The 22,103-nt window shown below is 48.9% G+C and overlaps 1 protein-coding gene and 1 long non-coding RNA gene across 2 annotated transcripts in view; one reads left to right on the plus strand and one right to left on the minus strand.

Annotated features, from left to right (window-relative positions):
• The first annotated feature begins 2,398 nt into the window (after positions 1-2,398).
• LOC129639282 (G-protein coupled receptor 143-like) overlaps positions 2,399-22,103 on the plus strand; it is a 36,726-nt gene continuing 17,021 nt past the window's right edge. The window contains exons 1-4 of the mRNA XM_055564340.1: positions 2,399-2,666; positions 9,157-9,266; positions 10,078-10,172; positions 12,987-13,079. Coding sequence (XP_055420315.1) covers positions 2,399-2,666; positions 9,157-9,266; positions 10,078-10,172; positions 12,987-13,079 — 566 coding nt within the window. The remainder of the gene's footprint in view (positions 2,667-9,156; positions 9,267-10,077; positions 10,173-12,986; positions 13,080-22,103) is intronic.
• LOC129639283 (uncharacterized) lies at positions 8,753-14,844 on the minus strand. The gene is made up of 3 exons (XR_008708325.1): positions 14,728-14,844; positions 10,144-10,253; positions 8,753-9,250 (listed from the first exon to the last, which is right to left on the minus strand). It is a non-coding gene; the product is annotated as an uncharacterized LOC129639283 (long non-coding RNA).

Genomic DNA, 22,103 nt, shown 5'->3' on the forward strand with positions numbered 1-22,103 from the left:
GTCATACGACGGTTTGTCCTGTGTTTACAAGCAAGTGCATACTCTCCAAGGGGGGTTAAGGTTTCAACACCATCAGTGTGTGTTCTGACTTCTATCAGAGCAGCTGCCCCTGCTTCCAGACAAGCCAGCCTGGATCTTTCTGAAGTGGTAGCGTTTGCAGCTCCAGGTTAGAGGCCCTGCTTCCATCTGGCAGTGACCTCCCCTCTGCCTTCCGCCCCAACAGAAGCCCAGTCCTGTGGTTTTCCAGGATGAAGGCTGAGGAGCTGAGGCCAAGCTCTGTCTTACGTAAAACTGCAAAGCTGGTGGTAGAAATGGAGATGAGCCGCTGGCGTGGGAGACGGTGGAGGAAAAGCATAGAGATGCCTTACGTCTGGTTGGAAAAATTCTGAGACCTCATGTTTACTGCTGGGAGGAGGTCAAAGACTGTCTGCTCCCGGCTGCAAATGGACCTGTTAAATTTCCTGATGATAAGTATGATGGAGCTGGTGTTTTTCTTTCTTTCTTTTTTTTTCAAATTTTGATTAGTGAAGAATCTGCCTGCAATGTGGGAGACCTGGGTCCGATCCCTGGGTTGGAAAGATCCCCTGGAGAAGAGAAAGGCTACCCACTCCAGTATTCTGCCCTAGAGAATTCTATGGATGGTATAGTCCATGGGGTCGCAAAGAGTCTGACACGACTGAGGGGCTTTCACTTTCACTTTTAGTAAAGCCATAACTTAGATGAGGCTCTTATATTTTCAACTTGAAGAGTTTTTTTTTTCAAGTCCACTCAATATATTACCAATAGTACTAATATCATTTTGAAACTTTTATGCGTATAGAATTCAGCATGATTTTCAATGTTTAATGCAGTTCCTCTAAAAATTAAAGCAGTTTGGCTTCCCTGGTGGCTAACTTGGTAAAGAATCCACGTGCAATGAAGGAGACCTGGGTTCAATCCCTGCGTCCGGAAGATCCCCTGGAGGAGGACATGGCAACCCACTCCAGTATTTTTGCCTGGAGAATCCCATGGACAGAGGAGCCTGGCGGGCTACAGTCCACGGGATTGCAAAGACTCGAACACGAATGAGCAACTAACACACTTTAAGAAAATCTGAATAAACTTGAACTTTTTTTTTTTTTCCTAAAGAGAGTTACTCTTGAAAGCTAACATACAATGTGAAAAATCTAACCCTACATTGTTGAGATGAGTAAAAATTGAGCAGACCTGAAGGTATAAAGGAGAAGGCAATGGCACCCCACTCCAGTACTCTTGCCTGGGAAATCCCATGGATGGAGGAGCCTGGTAGGCTACCGTCCATGGGGTCGCTAAGACTCGGACACAACTGAGCGACTTCACTTTCACTTTTGTGCATTGGAGAAGGAAATGGCAGCCCACTCCAGTGTTCTTGCCTGGAGAATCCCAAGGACCGGGGAGCCTGGTGGGCTGCCGTCTATGGGGTCGCACAGAGTCGGACACGACTGAAGTGACTTAGCAGCAGCAGCAGCAGCAGCAGAAGGTATAAAACGTGTGTGTGTGTGTATGTGTGTGTGTGTCCAGTTTGGCAAAAGAGTTTCCCCTTTCTTCAAAGGTTTGTTGATTCCAAGCAAAAGTCCTAGCTCTGTGGGGTGATTTCCCTGGCGGAGGGGGGCCACAGAAAAGCAGTATTTTCATGCTAATCACTGCAAGGTCACTGTTTATGAACTGGCAACGGATCAAAATGAAGGATGTCAGCGACTCAGACTGCTCAGACCTGGCAAGAGCAAGCGGTTTCTGGGGGAGATAGGTTAAGATGAGACAGCACTGTTGAGGGCTCCGGGTTCTGGAGAATTAACCACCCCCACCCCCCGGGAGGAGAAGGCAATGGCACCCCACTCCAGTATTCTTGCCTGGAAAATCCCATGGATGGAGGAGCCTAGTAGGCTGCAGTCCATGGGGTCCCTAAGAGTCAGACACGACTGAGCGACTTCACTTTCACTTTTCACTTACATGCATTGGAGAAGGAAATGGCAACCCACTCCAGTGTTCTTGCCTGGAGAATCCCAGGGACGGGGATGCCTGCTGGGCTGCCGTCTATGGGGTCGCACAGAGTCGGACACAACTGAAGTGACTTAGCAGCAGCAGCAGCAGCAGCCCCCCGGGAAGGCCTGCTGACGGGCGAGAGCGCGGACTTCCCGACCCTGAGCTCTCTGCCCCCACCCCTCCTCCTCGCTACCAAGCATCACCCTCGTGAGGCCTCGTGGCGTTCCGCGCTGCCCTCGCCGAGCCTGGCGCCTTTTCTGCTAGCGCGGGGCGGGGATCAGGCGGGGGCAGCGGGGAGGGCCAGGGCACATGACGCCCCCTCCCCGCGGCCCCCGCGCCCAGCACATGACTCAGGCCGGCAGGCAGACCCGAGCCGCGCGCGTCCCCAGCACGACCCATGGCCTCTCCGCGACTAGCCACCTTCTGCTGCCCCACGCGGGACGCCGCCACGCGGCTCGCGCTGGGCTTCCAGCCGCGGGCTTTCCACGCGCTGTGTCTGGGTAGCGGCGCGCTCCGCCTGGCGCTCGGCCTCCTGCAGCTGCGGCCCGGGCGCCGGCCCGCGAGCCCCGGGATCGCCTCAGCCTCGCCGGCGACCTCGGCCCGCGTCCCCGCCTCCGTGCGCATCGTGCGCGCCGCCACCGCTTGCGACCTGCTTGGCTGCCTGGGTGAGCGCGCGACCCGCGCGGGCGAGGGTGGGTGGGGAACCCGTCGGTGTGCGAGTGAGGGCGCCCGGTCCGCGGGTGGGGACCCCTTCTTGGGAGGTGAGGGCGCACGGCCGGGGACCCCTCCGTGCGTGGTTCAGGGCCCGTGCGTACTGCACGGATGGAGACCCCTCCGCGCGCAGTTGAGTGCGCGCGGCCCGCGAGTAGGGCTCCCTCTGTGGGTGAAGACGTTGAGCCCCTAAGTAGGGGCGCGTCTGTGCGTTTTTTCAGGGCGTGCCTAGGTGCGCGGTTGAGAACCCGCGGCCCACGGGTGGTCCTCCGTGGGAGGTTGACGGGGTGAGGCCCGCCAGTGGGGACCCCTTCGTGGGAGTTGTGGGCGCACGGCCCGTCGTAGGTGGAGACCACTGAGTGCGCGGTTGAGGGCGCGCAGCTCAAAGGTGGGGACCCCTCCGTGCGCAGCTGAGCGCGCGCGGCCCGCGAGTAGGGCTCCCTCTGTGGGTGAAGACGTTGGGCCCCTAAGTAGGGGCGCGTCTGTGCGTTTTTTCAGGGCGTGCCTAGGTGCGCGGTTGAGAGCCCCGCGGCCCCACAGGTGGGCCTCCAAGCGAGATTAACGAGGTGCGGCCAGCCATTGGGGACTCCTTCATGGGAGTTGGGGGCGCACGACCCGTCGTAGGTGGGGACCACTGCTTGCGCGATTGAGGACGCGCAGCTCTACGGTGAGGACCCCTCCGTGTGAGGGTGAGGACGCCTGGCCCGCGAGTAGGGACCCGTCTGTGCGTTTCCTAGGGCACACGCACCGCGGGTGCGGACCCCTCCGTGCCCAGTTGAGGGCCCGCGGCCCGCGAGTGGGGATCTTTCCGTGTGTGCTTGAAGGCGCGTTGCCCGCGAGTGGGGACCCCTTCGTGCACGGTTGAGGGTGCACGGCCCACAGGTGGGGACCACTGTGTGCGCAGTTGAAGGCGCACGGCCCGGGGTGGGAACCCCTCCATGCCCATTTGAAGGCCCATGGCCCACGAGTGGGGACCTCTCTGTGCCCAATTTAGAGCGCGAGGCCCGCGAGTGGGGACGCCCTTCGTGGGAATTGAGGGCGCACAGCCCATTGGTGGGGACCACTGCGTGCGCAGTTGAGGGCCCGTGGATGCGGGTGGGGACCATTGTGTGCGCAGTTGAGTGTGCACGGCCCCCGGGTGGGGTCCCCTCCGTGTGTGGGTGAGGACACCAGGCCCACGAGTAGGGACCCATCTGTGCATTTTCCAGGGGTCGAGTACCATAGGTCGGGACCCCTCCGTGCCCAGTTGAAGGCCAATAGCCAGAGAGTGGAGTCCCCTGCGTGTGCAATTGAGGGCGCACGGCCGGCAGGTGGGGACCACTGCTTGCGCAGTCCGCGGATGGAAACCCCTCTGTGCCCAGCCGAGGGCCTATGGCCTGCTAGCGGGGACCTCTCTGTGCCCAGTTGAGAGCGTGCGGCCCACGAGTGGGGACGCCCTTCATAGGAGTTGAGGGCGCACAGCCTTGTGGTGAGGACTACCACTCCGTGCGTGGTTCAGGGTGCACGGCCCACGGGTGGGGAGCCCTTGGTGCTCAGTTGAGGGCATGGGTACTGCGGTGGGGACCCCTCCATGCCCAGTTGAGGGCCCAGGAGTGGGGACCCCTCTGTGCGCAGTTGAGGGCGCACGGCCTGCAGGTGGGGTCCCCTCCATGTGCGGGTGAGGACGCGCAGCCCATGAGGCCCCTTCCGTTTGTGCTGAGGGCGCGCTGCACGCTAGTGGGGACTGCTCCCTGAGCAGTTGAGGGCGCATGGACCGCGGGTGGGAACCACTGCGTGAGCAGTTGAAGACACACGACCCAGGGGTCTGCGAGTGGGGACCTCTCTGTGCCCAGTTGAGAGCTCGTGGCCCATGAGTGGACCCTTCGTGGGAGTTGAGAGCGCATAGCCTTGTGGTGAGGACCACTCCGTGCACGGTTGAGGGTGCACAGCCCACAGGTGGGGAACTCCTGGTGTGCAGTTGAGGGCACGCCTACAGCCTTGAGGACCCATCCACGTGCGGTTGATGGTGCGTGGCCCGTGAGTGGGAACCCTCTCTGTGTGCTTGAGGGCGCACTGCCCGCGAGTGGGAACCACTGCGTGGGCGGTTGAAGCCGCACTGGCTTGTGGTGGGGACCACTGCACGCGCGGTTGAAAGCACACGGCCCGTGGGTGGGAAGCCCTCTGTGTGCAGGTGAGGATGTCGAGCCGCGAGTTGGGACCCGTCTGTGCGTTTTCCAGGGCACACGTAGTGCGTGTCGAGACCCCTCCATGCCCAGTTGCGGCCCGCGGCCCTCGAGTGGGGATACCTTTGTGTGTTTGAGGGCACACTGCCCGCGAGTGAGGACGCCTCTCTCCGCGGTTAAGGGCGCACAGCCCAGTGGTGGGGACCACTGCGTGCGCGGTTGAGGACACCTGGCCTGCGAACAGGGAGCTGTCTGTGCGTTTTTCAGGGCATGCGCACCTCGGGTCAGGGCTCCTCTGTGTGCTGTTCAGGGTGCGCAGCCAGCGAATGGGGACCTCTCCTTATGCAGTTGAGGGCACACGGCCCGCGATGGGAACCCCTCCATGCCCAGTGGAGGCCGCGGGGCCCGAGAGTGGGGACCCCCTTCTTGGGAGCTGAGGGAACACGGCCCTCGATTGGGGAAGCCTTCGTGTGCAGGGAAGGACACCCATCCCTGGAGTCGTGTGCATGGTTCAGGGTGTACGTACCACGGATGGGGACCACTCCTTGCATGGTTGAGCGCACCTGGTCTCCGGGACTGGGGGACCCTCTATATGCGGGTGAGGACGCCAGGCCCGCGACCCGTTTGTGAGTGGTTGAGGGCGCCCGGCAGGCGGGTGGGGTCCCCTCCGTGCAAGGATGAGGGCACCCAGCCCACAGGTGGGGACCCATTTGTGCGTGGTTGAAGGCATGCGGCCCGCAAGTGGGAAGCCCTGGGTATGAGTGGGGGTGCCCAGCAGTCAGGTGGTGCGCGTTTTAGGGCCCGTGGCCCGTGAGTGGGGACCCCTACGTGTGCAAATGAGGATGCCCGCCCCAGGGAGCAGGTACCGCTTGTGCGTGGTTGAGAGCGCCTGGCCCGCGGGTGGGAGGACTGATCCAGAGACGGCTACCCAGGGACACTACGGAGGACGAGTAGATTCTGCAATACAAGATGGGTAAAAGTTGCTTCCGGAGACTTCTTTTTTTCTTTTCTTTTCTTTTCTTTTTTTTTTTTTTTTTTTTAACACTTTGATGTATTTGTTACTGCTCTTACTAGGGAAACTTTAGGCAGTCCTGTGAAGGAAAACCCAGAAAATACAACGGTTCCATGATCGTTCCACCAATGAGAGACTAATAGTTAATATTATCAAGCCTGTGCTCACACACATGCAGTTGTTTCCAAACCGATTTAGCAGGATCAGGAAGAAAACTCCATATATATACGATAAAATTTTTATTTCCTTTTTTATCTATGTATCTAAGTTTGGGTTTTCTATCACGGATGTGCAAACTTGTAGTCTCTAGGCTAAATCCAGCCTGCTTTTCTATGTACAGCCCATGAGTTAAGAATGTTTTTACATGTTAAAGTGTGTTTTAAAAATCTACGGGGGCTTCCCTGGTGGCTCAGACGGTAAAGTATCTGCCTGCAAGGTGGGAGACCCGGGTTTGATCCCTGGGTCGGGAAGATCCCCTGGAGAAGGAAATGGCAACCCACTCCAGTACTCTTGCCTAGAAAATTCCATGGATGGAGGAGCCCTGTGGGCTACAGTCTATGGGGTCCCAAAGAGTCAGACATGACTAAGCAACTTCACTTTCTCCCTCTCTAAGAGGAGAGTGAAAAAGCTAGCTTAACACTCGAAGCTTAGAAATCTACAGAACAGGGACTTGCTCCCAATGCAGGAGACCTGGATTCGATCCCTAGTCAGGGAACAGGATCTCACATTGCAGCAACTGAGACCTGGCCAAAGAGCGTCCGTGTTCTGTGAGTGCTGACGGGTGCTGGCCATGTTGGAATCATCTGCTCTTGAAGGAGAGGCTCTGATGGTATTTGAATGGCTTCCACCTCCGTGTCCTGAGGGTATCCCAGCAGCTTCTAGCCCACCTTGACCAGATACCTGGTGCATGTGTTCCAGGGGTTGGCTCCCCTGTTCCTCTTGCTGTTTTGTGCTTGGAGACGCTCAAGAATCTTGACTCCAGACACAAGCTATGGAACTTGTAGTCACTTTTTCAGACTGGAGTAAGACAGGAAGGAATACTTCCCTTTCTGTTAGCGACAAAGTGAATGTGGTGCAGGATAATTAAATTTTAAAAAATTGGTTTCCTCCCTGATTCTGCTGTAGCATTTGGGGGAAGCATCTTAATAGTTTCAGTAACTTGAATATCTGGAGATAGAGTTGCAGCCAAACATCTTTTGGGGGGTGGGTCAGGAAATAAGATTGGTACATCCTTTCGCCTTTTGAAGGAAGGTACATGGCACTGTGGGCAAATGAGCAGAAGCAGGAGTAAGGGCAAGGCAGGGGGTGTCCGGACCTCCTCGCTGAAAAATAACAAGCACAGATGATGCCACGGTGTCCCTGGTGGTCCAGTGGTAAAGGACCCGCCTGCCAATGCAGGGGATGCGGGTTCGAGCCCCGGTCCAGGAGGCTCCCGCATACTCCAGAGTCTGTGAGTCACAACTGCTGAGCCTATGCTGCAGAGACTGGGGTCCACAACTTCCGAAGCCCACGACCCACCTAGAGCCTGCGCTCCACAAGAGATGCCACGGCAATGAGAAGTCCACGTACCACAATGAAGAGTAGCCCCCACTCTCTGAAACTAGAGAAAGCCTGTGAAGACCAAGTACAGCCAAAATAAAGACAGAAACAAATACAGATGCCTCTCACATGGAATGTGATTCCCCGCCGCCCCCCTGCCCCCCGTAGGATGTTTTAAAATCTTTTTTTTTTTTTCCTGGACAAACTGCACAGCTTGTGGGATCCCAATTCCCTGACCAGGGATTGAACCTGGGCCATGGGAGTGAAACCACAGAATCCTAACCACTAGACCACCAGGGAAGTCCCGCCCCAGTTTTACTGAGACTTCACTGACATACAGCACCGGGAAATGTTTAGATATCCAGCACAATGACTCACATTTACCACAAAATGTTTCCTAAACACCCATCACCTCATATACATGCAAATATATATACATATGGTGTTTACTGAGCTCAAAGCAGATCTCCATAGTGAAAACAACAAAGCACCATCTGGAAGAAAACATTATTGCTGTTATTTGCACTTAAGAATGAGAAGCAACAGCTTTAGGATTTTAGTGTCCATAATGCCCCTTGGTGGTGTAGGACATAGTGTATACCTGGTTGCCTATTTTGAAGTATATGTTTTGTATGCCAACTACACACATTATACTAGTATACAAGTCTGTACCATTCATTTCCCCTTGAGCATTTTGTGTTATACACTGTACACTCAAACAGATGTTATCACAAACCTCACAACCCTATTATATACGTTGAGTGTGGATACTGATTATAGGCGAATTAGATATCTGGATCTAAGAGCAAGGAACACTCACAAATAATAAATGTCAAAAGTAGATTACAAGAGCTAACTTGTGAAAATCTTCAATTTTTAATTTTATTAAAAAGAACAAAAGAACTCTCTTTCACAACTTCAGAATTAAGCTTTTTCGGGACTTCCCTGGTGTTCCGGTGGTTGAGAACCCACCTTGCAATGCAGGGCACATGAGTTCCATCCCTGGTCGGGGAAGATCCCACATGGCATGGAGCGACTAAGCCCATGCACCATAACTACTGAGCCCACAAGCCATGACTACTGATCCCAGGTGATGAAACTACTGGAGCCCAGCTGCCCTGGAGCTGGTTCTCCGCAGCAAGGGAAGCCACAGAGATGAGAAGCCCAAGAGTAGCGGCCCCTGCTCGCTGCACCTAGACAAAGTCCTGTTAGCAGCAACAAAGACCAATCAATAAAATAAATCAATACATCGTTTTTTAAAAAAATGAAAAAAGAAAGAATGTGCTTTTTTTCAGTCGTTCTTTTTTTTTTTTTTAACATGAGGACTAGTTAAGCCGGACACTAAAAATACAGCCAAGAAACACACACTGTTATTCACACAGTTGCTTCTTATAGGCAAATAAACGAACAAGCAAAATAAGGAACATGACTATAGCTGACGTTAGTGGAAGTGGAAATCAAAGTGCCTGGGATTGCTCTGCAACCATAATCCTTATCTTCTGAGTCTTTTTTTTTTTTCTCCTCTGTCTCTCCTGCACCCACCAACATGTGTATCTTTCATCTCTGCCTCCCTCACATCTTTCTCTCTCCTTTCCTATCTTCTATCCATCCATCCTTTCATCTGTCCATGTGCCCATTTGTCCATCCATCATTTTTACAGTCAGCAGGCCCCCTTTAGGTCTGAGTCAGGAGCAGACACAAAGAAAGCGTTATCACCTGGTTGTCCCTTAGGTATCGCGGTCCGATCTGCGATGTGGTTAGGGTTTCCGAGTTTCGTGGACGACATCTCCACCGTGAACAGGACAGATGTGTGGCCAGCCGTCTTCTGCGTGGGGAGTGCAGTAAGTGTGGCTTCCCTCGTCCCCCTCCCCACCCCTTCACTCCCCTCTGTTACACTGAGTCCTCAAAGTATGGTCCTGACCCTCCCACCAACCCAGTGCAGTTTTTAGAAAAGCTCAGAGACCCCCACCCTTAGCCCACTGACCAGGGACCCTGTGGGAGGAGGGCCTGTTTGTGATTTAACAAACCCTCCAGGGCTCTCTGGAGCTTCCCGGGTGTCTTACGGGTGAAGAACCCGCCTGCTAATGCAGGAGATGCTGGTTCGATCCCTGGGTAGGGAAGATCTCCTGGAGGAGGAAATGGCAACCCACTCCAGTATTTTTTGCCTGGAGGATTCCATGGACAGAGGACCCTGGGGGGCTACAGTCCACAGGGTCGCAAAGAGTCGAACACCATTGAAGGCGCTTAGCATTGCAGCACATCCCTGCCTTGCTCCCCCTGGGAAGGTCCTTCCTGCGCATCCTCTTTCGTCCTCAGCAGAAGCGCATCTGGTTCAAAGTGCCTGGCCAGGCCTTTCATCTCTGAGCCCGTCATCTCTCTGCCTACACATGTGAGCATCAGGAGGGGCTTGCTGGACCAGTCTGGCTGAGCAGACGGGGAACCAAGGCACCCGCCTGCCCCCAGGCCACATCCCAGCCTAGGCTTCCAAGGGTGGCCACGTGTCTGCCGAGGGCTTTCAGGGACACGGGATGACGTCAGGGAGGGGCGGGGCCACCCGGAGCCCGCCCCCAGGGGCTGGGATGACATCAGGGGTGGGGCGGGGCCACCTCGAGCCTGCACCCAGGGGCTAGGATGCCATTCTTCTGATTATAGCTCTGGATCCAGCTGCTGTACAGCGCCTGCTTCTGGTGGTTGTTCTGCTACGCAGTAGATGCCTACCTGGTGATCCAGAGGTCGGCTGGACAGAGGTATTCAGTGCGAGCAGCCGGGTTCTTCTGCTCTAGCTCATTGCCGGAGGGGAAGGTTGGAGAGGCCAGGAGCATTTATTTCTGTAGGGTAGACACGGAAAGTGAAAGAGGAGAGCGAAAAAGTTGGCTTGAAGCTCAACATTCAGAAAACTGAGATCATGGCATCCGGTCCCATCACTTCATGGCAAATAGATGGGGAAACAGTGACAGACTTTCTTTTTTGGGGGGCTCCAAAATCACTGCAGATAGTGACTGCAGCCATGAAATTAAAAGACGCTTACTTCTCGGGAGAAAAGTTATGACCAACCTAGAGAGCATATTAAAAAGCAGAGACCTTACTTTGCCAACAAAGGTCTGTCTAGTGAAGGCTATGGTTTTCCTAGTAGTCATGTATGGATGTGAGAGTTGGACTATAAAGAAAGCTGAGTGCCAAGGAATTGATGCTTTTGAACTGTGGTGTTGGAGAAGACTCCTGAGAGTCCCTTGGACATCAGGGAGATCCAACCAGTCCATCCTAAAGGAGATCAGTCCTGAATATTCATTGGAAGAACTGATGTTGAAGCTGAAACGCCAATCCTTTGGGCACCTGATGCAAAGAGCTGACTCATTGGAAAAGACCCTGATGCTGGGAAAGATTGAAGGCAGGAGGAGAAAGGGACGACAGAGGATGAGATGGTTGGATGGCATCACCGACTCAATGGACATGAGTTTGAGTCAACTCCGGGAGTTGGTGATGGACAGGGAGGCCTGGCATGCTGCAGTCCATGGGATCTCAGAGTTGGACACGACTGAGTGACTGAACTGAACTAAGACACAGTCTATCAGAACCTCCCAGTGGGCACTTCACCAAGAAATGTCTAATGCCAGCTCATTTTTATATAAAAGGCAGAAGGCACAATCAAAACAGCAAGGTATTCTTGCTGGGCACCTGAAACATTGTAAGTCAACTATATATATATATAATATATATATATATTAAGAAAAAATAGCAAAATATTCTCCAGGTGCCCCCCCCCAAAATTGAGGCTTTTAAAACCATGGAAATAAGTAATTCAGTAAATTTCATATTTGGAACTGGGCAGATGCTAAAAAAGGATTGGCATGATTATTTTTATTATTATTGGCATGATAATTCTGATGGTATTTAAAGGTATAGGAAGAAGTTCTAAGAAGTGTGTATGGATGTGTTATGCTAAGTACAGAGCCCAAGATTTCTGGTGCTGGAGAGGGGGCTGTCTAGGAGGAATTACACAGTGGTTAGTGCCTTGGCCCCAGTGGGTTCAAGTTCCTGACCCTCACTCACTCACCTCAGTCACTGAGTGACTGTTGGCAAGTTTCTGAACCTCTCTGGATTACCTGCAAGGCTTACTGACTCTGCTCCTTTGGGGGGATAGGGTGGCGTGTGTGGGTGTACAGAGATGAAGGATGGGGATGGTTAAGGATGTAAGGATGGAGGTGGTAAGAGTGTAAACTCTGCAAGGAATGATCAAGGGTGGCAGTGGAGAGAGATAGGAAGTCTCCCAGCTTTCCTGGAATGTCAGATGGCCACCCATTTCTCAGAGACCTTCTTGGTGGTTTGGACTGAGCATTAAGACCCTTGCGTGCTGGGTACCGAGATGACTTCAGGAAGGACAGAGGCTGGGAACCTCTTGCTACTGGGGGAGCTAGGTCCCTAGGAGGAATTATGCCAGCTCATTTTTATAAAAGGAAGAAGGCACAATCAAAACAACAAGGTATTCTTGCTGGGCACCTGAAATGTCCATCCCTTCTGTCAATCTTGAGAGCCTTCAGTTCAGTTTAGTTGCTCAGTTGTGTCCAACTCTTTGTGACCCCACGGACTGCAGCACGCCAGGCCTCCCTGTCCATCGCCAACTCCCGGAGTTGACTCAAACTCATGTCCATTGAGTTGGTGATGCCGTCCAGCCATCTCATCCTCTGTCGTCCCCTTCTCCTCCTGCCTTCAATCTTTCCCAGCATCAGGGTCTTTTCCAATGAGTCAGCTCTTCGCATCAGGTGGCCAAAGGATTGGAGTTTCAGCTTCAGCATCAGTCCTTCTAAAGGATATTCAGGACTGATTTCTTTTAGGATGGACTGGTTGGTTCTCTTTGCAGTTCAAGGGACTCTCAAGAGTCTTCTCCAACACCACAGTTCCAAAGCATCAACTCTTCAGCGCTCAGCTTTCTTTACGGTCCGACTCACACATCCATACATAACTACTGGAAACACCATAGCTTTGCCTAGATGGACCTTGAAAGCCTTAAGTTAAGGGAAACAAACCAGACACAGAAGGCCACATTTTTTACGCTTCCACTTGGATGAGATGTCCAGAATAGGCAAATCCATAGAGAGAGATGGTAGTTGAGTGGTTGCCAGGGGCTGGGGGTGCAGGCGTGATGGGGAGAGACCCCTGAATGGGTGTGGGTGTCCTTTTAGGGGGATGAACATGTTTTGAAACGGGCCTGAGGTGGGGCTTGCATGGCACTGTGGATATCCTAAATGCCCTGAGTTGTTCACTTTAGAATGGTGACTTTGATGTTACGTGACTTTCACTACTCAGCGCTAAGGGGTGACAATACATACACAAGTGGGCACAGCTGTGTGCCAATAAAACTTTATTTACAAAAGCAGGCAGAGGGCCGGATCTGTACGGAGGGCTGTGTTTAAACAAATAAACAAACAAAACAACCTCAGAAGCACAATCAGGGGGCGACTTGCTGAGAGTCTGCTCTGCATGTGTTTTACCACTGCTCGCAGAGTGCGGGGCCGGGCAGGTGCTGGACCTGAGGTTCTGGACCTGTATTCTCTCTCCCCCAGCACCATCCTGCTGTACCACCTGATGACCTGGGGCCTGGCCGCCCTGCTGAGCGTGGAGGGTGCCCTCATGCTGTACTATCCTTCCATGTCCAGGTAAGCCGGGGCTCCCCCAATGCTGGACCCCCATGGGGAATCCTCCTGCAGACATGCCTGGGTGCTGACTCCATGTGGGTGGGCAGGTCTTCGTCCAGGATCTGTGCAGCTGCGAGCACATGCCTGGCTCTTTGAGCCAGCCAGGGTTCCCTGCTCCTGCCCGTCACGTGTGTGTTGGGTCGGTGATGTGCACAGTGTGGATACAGAGCTTGCATGGCACCATGGGTGTCCTAAATGCTGCTGAGTTGTTCACTTTACAATGGTGACTTTGATGTTATGTGACTTTCCCTACTCAGCACTAATGGATAAAGCAGCCATAGACAATACATACACAAGTGGGCATGGCTGTGTGCCAATAAAACTTTATTGACAAAAGCAGGCGGAGGGCTGGATCTGTACTGAGGGCTGTGTTTAAACAAACAAGCAAAAAAAACAACCTCAGAGGCACAATCGGAGCTGGGGGTGCATCTCTCCTCCCTACACACCTGTGATGGCTCCCTCCTACCGGCTCTTGATTTTTTTTTTATCCTTCAAACCAGCTTCCTCTGGGCACGCAGGTGAGTTGAACATCCCAGGGCTGAGTTCCAGATGTCTGGGAGACTCAAAGGGTTGCTTTTAGAATAGCTCATTTTCAGCCTCTGCTGTCTGCACTTTTTTTTCATGTCTCCATCCTGTGCTCTTCTGAACACACGCTGGGAGATGTGGCCTCTGAAACTGTCTCAGACATTTCTTTGAGTCTGAACCCCTGCCCTTTACTATTTGTAAAACCTCAAGGTCTCTCTAAGGAGATATATTCTACATTTTAATGGAAAACTGAAAATCAGATATTGGACACCGTCTCTTGGTGATTTTAGGGTGTTGTAGACCCAGGGAGGGGCTTCCTGGGTAGCTCAGCTGGTAAAGAGTCTGCCTGCAATGCAGGAGACTCCAGTTCAATTCCTGCGTTGGGAAGTTCCCCCAGAGAAGGGATAGGCTACCCACTCCAGTATTCTTGGACTTCCCTGGTGGTTCAGACAGTAAAGAATCCGCCTGCAATGTAGGAGACCTGGGTTCAATTCCTGGGTTTGGAAGATCCCCTGGAGGAGGGCATGGCAACCCACTCCAGTATTCTTGCCTGGAGAATCCCATGGACAGAGGAGCCTGGGGGGCCACAGTCCATGGGGTTGCAGAGTTGGACACAACTGAGCAACTAAGCACAGCACAGCACAGACCCAAGGATCAGTACAGCATGGCCCTTAGTACAGATCAGCTCCCTTTGCCTGCTTTTGTAAATAAAGTTTTATTGGCACACAGCCATACCCATTTGTGTATGTATTGTCTATGGCTGCTTTATCCATTAGAGTTGAGTAGATTTGACAGAGGCCGTGAGGGTTCTGAAGCCTAAAATATTTCCTATCTGTTCCTTTAGAGAAAAAGTTTGCTGACCTGTGGTGTAGACTGTTTCTCCCCATCTTTCTTAATTTCTTGCAGCTGCTCACTCAAATGTCTCCACAGTCCTATTGCCTTGTCAACTGTGACTACTTCCAGGCCTCTGTGTAGACCCCTCAAAATAATCTGCTCTCCCCAGGAGCCTTAAAAGGACGAAGACAGAGTAAGCAGCTGTTACAGAGGGATGCACTTAATCGGAAAGAGAATTTTTATCACTCACCTCCACCCGTGGGATCCTGGGGCTGTTTCATTTGAGCCCATGTGCTCCGAGATTAACACAAGGCCTCCCCCAGAAGCATTTTAATTCTCCATCATCTCATCCTCCAACATCTCTACCCTCAATCATCCCCACCCTCATGAATCACCTCCAACCTCCATCATCTCCACCCACCATCATCCCACCATGCCCATCTTCCATCATCTCATCCTCCAACATCTGCACCCTATATCATCCCTACCCTCCAACATCTCCACCCTCAATCATCCCCACCCTCCAACATCTGCAACATACATCACCTGCAACCATCATCATCTGCAACTTCCATCATCCTATCTTCTCTAACCTCCATCATCTCATCCTCTATCATCTCATCATCTCATCTTCCATCATCTCTACTCTCCATCATCTCCACCATCCATCATCCCATCATCCCACCCTCCATCATCTCCACCATCCATCAGAACCATCCTCCATAATCTCCAGCCACCATCATCTCATCTGCCTCATGTCCACCCTCCCCCATCTCCACCCTCCATCAGTCTGCCCTCCACCATCCCATCATCTCCACCCTCCATCATCCCATCATGTCTACCTCCATCTCCTCCTCCTCCATCATCTCCTCCTCCATTATTACCACATTCCATCATCTCCACCTTACAACATCCCATCATGCCCACCCTGCATCATCTCATCCTCCAATGTCATTACCCTCCATCATCTTCACCCTCCATCATCTCCACCCTCCATCATCATCCCATCATCACCTCTCCACCCTCCATCATCTCCACCCTTCATCATTTGCATTCTCAGAGCACTGTGCAGGCTCCCACCCTCACTCATCTGTCCCTCATCATTCGAATCTCATCTTTTGCTCCTCCTGTTTCCCTTTCTCCCCCAAGCCCTTGTAGACCATGGTTTAGCTTTCACAGCTGAAGAAGAAAGCTTCATTTAAAAAAGAATGCCCCATCTTCACATGGTATTGCCATCCTTAGGGCAACAAAAGGCGGGCACTGCATTGTTCATGCCTGGTTTTGTGCATTGTGCCACTTTCATCTCTGGTGTGCGCACTCCATATTGATGAAAGCACCGGCATCTTTATCATGCCCCCTTCCCGGGCCTCCAGGGCTGCGCCCTCCTCTGGCTTTCCACCTCATCTGGGGTTGGACCTGAGCAACTTCTCCTTTGGATACCCTCTCCCCCTTTGCCACTTTCTCTACATTATGCATTTGTTCAGTGACACTCCCGGCCTTGGTAACATAGCTGTGTGTAGCATACCACCATGTCCTGTTGCTGACGGACGAGTCCCCCAACCCATCAGTAGACATTCCTGTCTTTCTTTCTGAAAAGAACCACCGAAATGGTTATGGGTCACCTTGGGGACAAGTGTCCTGAGAAATAGGAAACTCGGGTGTTTTCAGTTGTTCGAGGGCAGAGCTTGGATCTTATTGGTGATGTCAGCCAGGCCTAGCACGTAGTAAAGCGCTGAGGACCTTACTAGCCTATTGAGTGTCTTTTTTTTTTTTTTTTTTTAATTTTATTTTATTTTTAAACTTTACATAACTGTATTAGATTTGCCAAATATCAAAATGAATCCGCCACAGGTATACATGTGTTCCCCATCCTGAACCCTCCTCCCTCCTCCCTCCCCATTCCATCCCTCTGGGTCGTCCCAGTGCACCAGCCCCAAGCATCCAGTATCGTACATCGAACCTGGACTGGCAACTCATTTCATACATGATATTTACATGTTTCAATGCCATTCTCTGAAATCTTCCCACCCTCTCCCTCTCCCACAGAGTCCATAAGACTGTTCTATACATCAGTGTCTCTTTTGCTGTCTCGTACACAGGGTTATTGTTACCATCTTTCTAAATTCCATATATATGCGTTAGTATACTGTATTGGTGTTTTTCTTTCTGGCTTACTTCACTCTGTATAATAGGCTCCAGTTTCACCCACCTCATTAGAACTGATTCAAATGTATTCTTTTTAATGGCTGAATAATACTCCATTGTGTATATGTACCACAGCTTTCTTATCCATTCATCTGCTGATGGGCATCTAGGTTGCTTCCATGTCCTGGCTATTATAAACAGTGCTGCGATGAACATTGGGGTACTCGTGTCTCTTTCCCTTCTGGTTTTCTCAGTGTGTATGCCCAGCAGTGGGATTGCTGGATCATAAGGCAGGTCTATTTCCAGTTTTTTAAGGAATCTCCACACTGTTCTCCATAGTGGCTGCACTAGTTTGCATTCCCACCAACAGTGTAAGAGGGTTCCCTTTTCTCCACACCCTCTCCAACATTTATTACTTGTAGACTTTTGGATTGCAGCCATTCTGACTGGTGTGAAATGGTACCTCATAGTGGTTTTGATTTGCATTTCTCTGATAATGAGTGATGTTGAGCATCTTTTCATGTGTTTGTTAGCCATCTGTATGTCTTCTTTGGAGAAATGTCTATTTAGTTCTTTGGCCCATTTTTTGATTGGGTCATTTATTTTTCTGGAGTTGAGCTGTAGGAGTTGCTTGTATATTCTGGAGATTAGTTGTTTGTCAGTTGCTTCATTTGCTATTATCTTCTCCCATTCTGAAGGCTGTCTTTTCACCTTGCTAATAGTTTCCTTTGATGTGCAGAAGCTTTTAAGGTTAATTAGGTCCCATTTGTTTATTTTTGCTTTTATTTCCAATATTCTGGGAGGTGGGTCATAGAGGATCCTGCTGTGATGTATGTCAGAGAGTGTTTTGCCTATGTTCTCCTCTAGGAGTTTTATAGTTTCTGGTCTTACGTTTAGATCTTTAATCCATTTTGAGTTTATTTTTGTGTATGGTGTTAGAAAGTGTTCTAGTTTCATTCTTTTACAAGTGGTTGACCAGAGTTCCCAGCACCACTTGTTAAAGAGATTGTCTTTAATCCATTGTATATTCTTGCCTCCTTTGTCGAAGATAAGGTGTCCATATGTGCGTGGATTTATCTCTGGGCTTTCTATTTTGTTCCATTGATCTATATTTCTGTCTTTGTGCCAGTACCATACTGTCTTGATAACTGTGGCTTTGTAGTAGAGCCTGAAGTCAGGTAGGTTGATTCCTCCCGTTCCATTCTTCTTTCTCAAGATCGCTTTGGCTATTCGAGGTTTTTTGTTTTTCCATACAAATTGTGAAATTATTTGTTCTAGCTCTGTGAAGAATGCTGTTGGTAGCTTGATAGGGATTGCATTGAATCTATAGATTGCTTTGGGTAGTATACTCATTTTCACTACATTGATTCTTCCAATCCATGAACATGGTATATTTCTCCATCTGTTAGTGTCCTCTTTGATTTCTTTCACCAGTGTTTTATAGTTTTCTATATATAGGTCTTTAGATTCTTTAGGTAGATATATTCCTAAGTATTTTATTCTTTCCGTTGCAATGGTGAATGGAATTGTTTCCTTAATTTCTCTTTCTGTTTTCTCATTATTAGTGTATAGGAATGCAAGGGATTTCTGTGTGTTGATTTTATATCCTGCAACTTTACTATAGTCATTGATTAGTTCTAGTAATTTTCTGGTGGAGTCTTTAGGGTTTTCTATGTAGAGGATCATGTCATCTGCAAACAGTGAGAGCTTTACTTCTTCTTTTCCAATTTGGATTCCTTTTATTTCTTTTTCTGCTCTGATTGCTGTGGCCAAAACTTCCAAAACTATGTTGAATAGTAATGGTGAAAGTGGGCACCCTTGTCTTGTTCCTGACTTTAGAGGAAATGCTTTCAATTTTTCACCATTGAGGATAATGTTTGCTGTGGGTTTGTCATATATAGCTTTGATTATGTTGAGGTAGGTTCCTTCTATTCCTGCTTTCTGGAGAGTTTTGATCATAAATGGATGTTGAATTTTGTCAAAGGCTTTCTCTGCATCTATTGAGATAATCATATGGTTTTTATTTTTCAATTTGTTAATGTGGTGTATTACATTGATTGATTTGCGGATATTGAAGAATCCTTGCATCCCTGGGATAAAGCCCACTTGGTCATGGTGTATGATCTTTTTAATGTGTTGTTGGATTCTGATTGCTAGAATTTTGTTAAGGATTTTTGCATCTATGTTCATCAGTGATATTGGCCTGTAGTTTTCTTTTTTTGTGGGATCTTTGTCAGGTTTTGGTATTAGGGTGATGGTGGCCTCATAGAATGAGTTTGGAAGTTTACCATCCTCTGCAATTTTCTGGAAGAGTTTGAGCAGGATAGGTGTTAGCTCTTCTCTAAATTTTTGGTAGAATTCAGCTGTGAAGCCGTCTGGACCTGGGCTTTTGTTTGCTGGAAGATTTTTGATTACAGTTTCAATTTCCGTGCTTGTGATGGGTCTGTTAAGATTTTCTATTTCTTCCTGATCGAGTTTTGGAAAGTTGTACTTTTCTAAGAATTTGTCCATTTCTTCCACGTTGTCCATTTTATTGGCATATAATTGTTGATAGTAGTCTCTTATGATCCTTTGTATTTCTGTGTTGTCTGTTGTGATCTCTCCATTTTCATTTCTAATTTTATTGATTTGATTTTTCTCCCTTTGTTTCTTGATGAGTCTGGCTAATGGTTTGTCAATTTTATTTATCCTTTCAAAGAACCAGCTTTTGGTTTTGTTGATTTTTGCTATGGTCTCTTTTGTTTCTTTTGCATTTATTTCTGCTCTAATTTTTAAGATTTCTTTCCTTCTACTAACCCTGGGGTTCTTCATTTCTTCCTTTTCTAGTTGCTTTAGGTGTAGAGTTAGGTTATTTATTTGACTTTTTTCTTGTTTCTTGAGGTGTGCCTGTATTGCTAGGAACTTTCCCCTTAGGACTGCTTTTACCGTGTCCCACAGGTTTTGGGTTGTTGTGTTTTCATTTTCATTCGTTTCTATGCAAATTTTGATTTCTTTTTTGATTTCTTCTGTGATTTGTTGGTTATTCAGCAGCGTGTTGTTCAGCCTCCATATGTTGGATTTTTTAATAGTTTTTCTCCTGTAATTGAGATCTAATCTTACTGCATTGTGGTCAGAAAAGATGCTTGGAATGATTTCTATTTTTTTGAATTTACCAAGGCTAGCTTTATGGCCCAGGATGTGATCTATCCTGGAGAAGGTTCCATGTGCGCTTGAGAAGAAGGTGAAATTCATTGTTTTGGGATGAAATGTCCTATAGATATCAATTAGGTCTAACTGGTCTATTGTATCGTTTAAAGTTTGTGTTTCCTTGTTAATTTTCTGTTTAGTTGATCTATCCATAGGTGTGAGTGGGGTATTAAAATCTCCCACTATTATTGTGTTATTGTTAATTTCTTCTTTCATACTTGTTAGCATTTGTCTTACATACTGCGGTGCTCCCGTGTTGGGTGCATATATATTTATAATTGTTATATCTTCTTCTTGGATTGATCCTTTGATCATTATGTAGTGACCATCTTTGTCTCTTTTCACAGTCTTTGTTTTAAAGTCTATTTTATCTGATATGAGTATTGCTACTCCTGCTTTCTTTTGGTCCCTATTCGCATGGAAAATCTTTTTCCAGCCCTTCACTTTCAGTCTGTATGTGTCCCCTGTTTTGAGGTGGGTCTCTTGTAGACAACACATGCAGGGGTCTTGTTTTTGTATCCATTCAGCCAGTCTTTGTCTTTTGGTTGGGGCATTCAACCCATTTACGTTTAAGGTAATTACTGATAAGTATGACCCCGTTGCCATTTACTTTATTGTTTTGGGTTCGAATTTATACACAATTTTTGTGTTTCCTGTCTAGAGAATATCCTTTAGTATTTGTTGGAGAGCTGGTTTGGTGGTGCAGAATTCTCTCAGCTTTTGCTTGTCTGAAAAGCTTTTGATTTCTCCTTCATACTTGAATGAGATCCTTGCTGGGTACAATAATCTGGGCTGTAGATTATTTTCTTTCATCATTTTAAGTATGTCTTGCCATTCCCTCCTGGCTTGAAGAGTTTCTATTGAAAGATCAGCTGTTATCCTTATGGGAATTCCCTTGTGTGTTATTTGTTGTTTTTCCCTTGCTGCTTTTAATATTTGTTCTTTGTGTTTGATCTTTGTTAATTTGATTACTATGTGTCTTGGGGTGTTTCGCCTTGGGTTTATCCTGTTTGGGACTCTCTGGGTTTCTTGGACTTGGGTGATTATTTCCTTCCCCATTTTAGGGAAGTTTTCAACTATTATCTCCTCAAGTATTTTCTCATGGTCTTTCTTTTTGTCTTCTTCTTCTGGGACCCCTATGATTCGAATGTTGTAGCGTTTAATATTGTCCTGGAGGTCTCTGAGATTGTCCTCATTTCTTTTAATTCGTTTTTCTTTTATCCTCTCTGATTCATTTATTTCTACCATTCTATCTTCTAATTCACTAATCCTATCTTCTGCCTCTGTTATTCTACTATTTGTTGCCTCCAGAGTGTTTTTAATTTCACTTATTGCATTATTCATTATATATTGACTCTTTTTTATTTCTTCTAAGTCCTTGTTAAACCTTTCTTGCATCTTCTCAATCCTTGCCTCCAGGCTATTTATCTGTGATTCCATTTTAATTTCAAGATTTTGGATCAATTTCACTATCATTATTCGGAATTCTTTATCAGGTAGATTCCCTATCTCTTCCTCTTTGGTTTGGTTTGGTGGGCATTTATCCTGTTCCTTTATCTGCTGGCTATTCCTCTGTCTCTTCATCTTGTTTAAATTGCTGAGTTTGGGGTGTCCTTTCTGTATTCTGGCAGTTTGTGGAGTTCTCTTTATTGTGGCGTTTCCTCGCTGTGTGTGGGTTTGTACAGGTGGCTTGTCAAGGTTTCCTGGTTAGGGAAGCTTGTGTCGATGTTCTGGTGGATGGAGCTGTATTTCTTCTCTCTGGAGTGTAATGAAATGTCCAGTAATGAGTTATGAGATGTCTATGGTTTTGGGGTGACTTTGGGCAGCCTGTATCTTGAAGCTCAGGGCTGTGTTCCTTTGTTGCTGGAGAGTTTGCTTGTTATGTCTTTCCCTGGAACTTGTTGGCCCTTGTGTGGTGCTTGGTTTCAGTGTCGGTATGGAGGCGTTTGATGAGCTCCTGTCAATTAATGTTCCTTGGAGTCAGGAGTTCCCTGGAGTCAGGGTTTGGACTTAAGCCTCCTACTTCCAGTTATCGGTCTTAATTTTACAGTAGTTTCAAAACTTCTCCTTCTATACAGCACCACTGATAAGCCATCTACGTTAAAGATGAAAAGTTTCTCTACTGTGAGGGTCACTCAGAGAGGTTCACAGCGTTACATGGAGAAGAGAAGAGGGAGGAGGGAGTTAGAGGTGACCCAAATGAGATGAGGTGGAATCAATAGTGGAGAGAGTGGGCTAGCCAGTAGTCACTTCCTTATGTGCACTCCACAACTGGACCACTCAGAGATGTTCACG

This window comes from Bubalus kerabau, chromosome X, assembly GCF_029407905.1.
Source record: "Bubalus kerabau isolate K-KA32 ecotype Philippines breed swamp buffalo chromosome X, PCC_UOA_SB_1v2, whole genome shotgun sequence".
NCBI classification, from domain to species: Eukaryota; Metazoa; Chordata; class Mammalia; order Artiodactyla; family Bovidae; genus Bubalus; species Bubalus kerabau.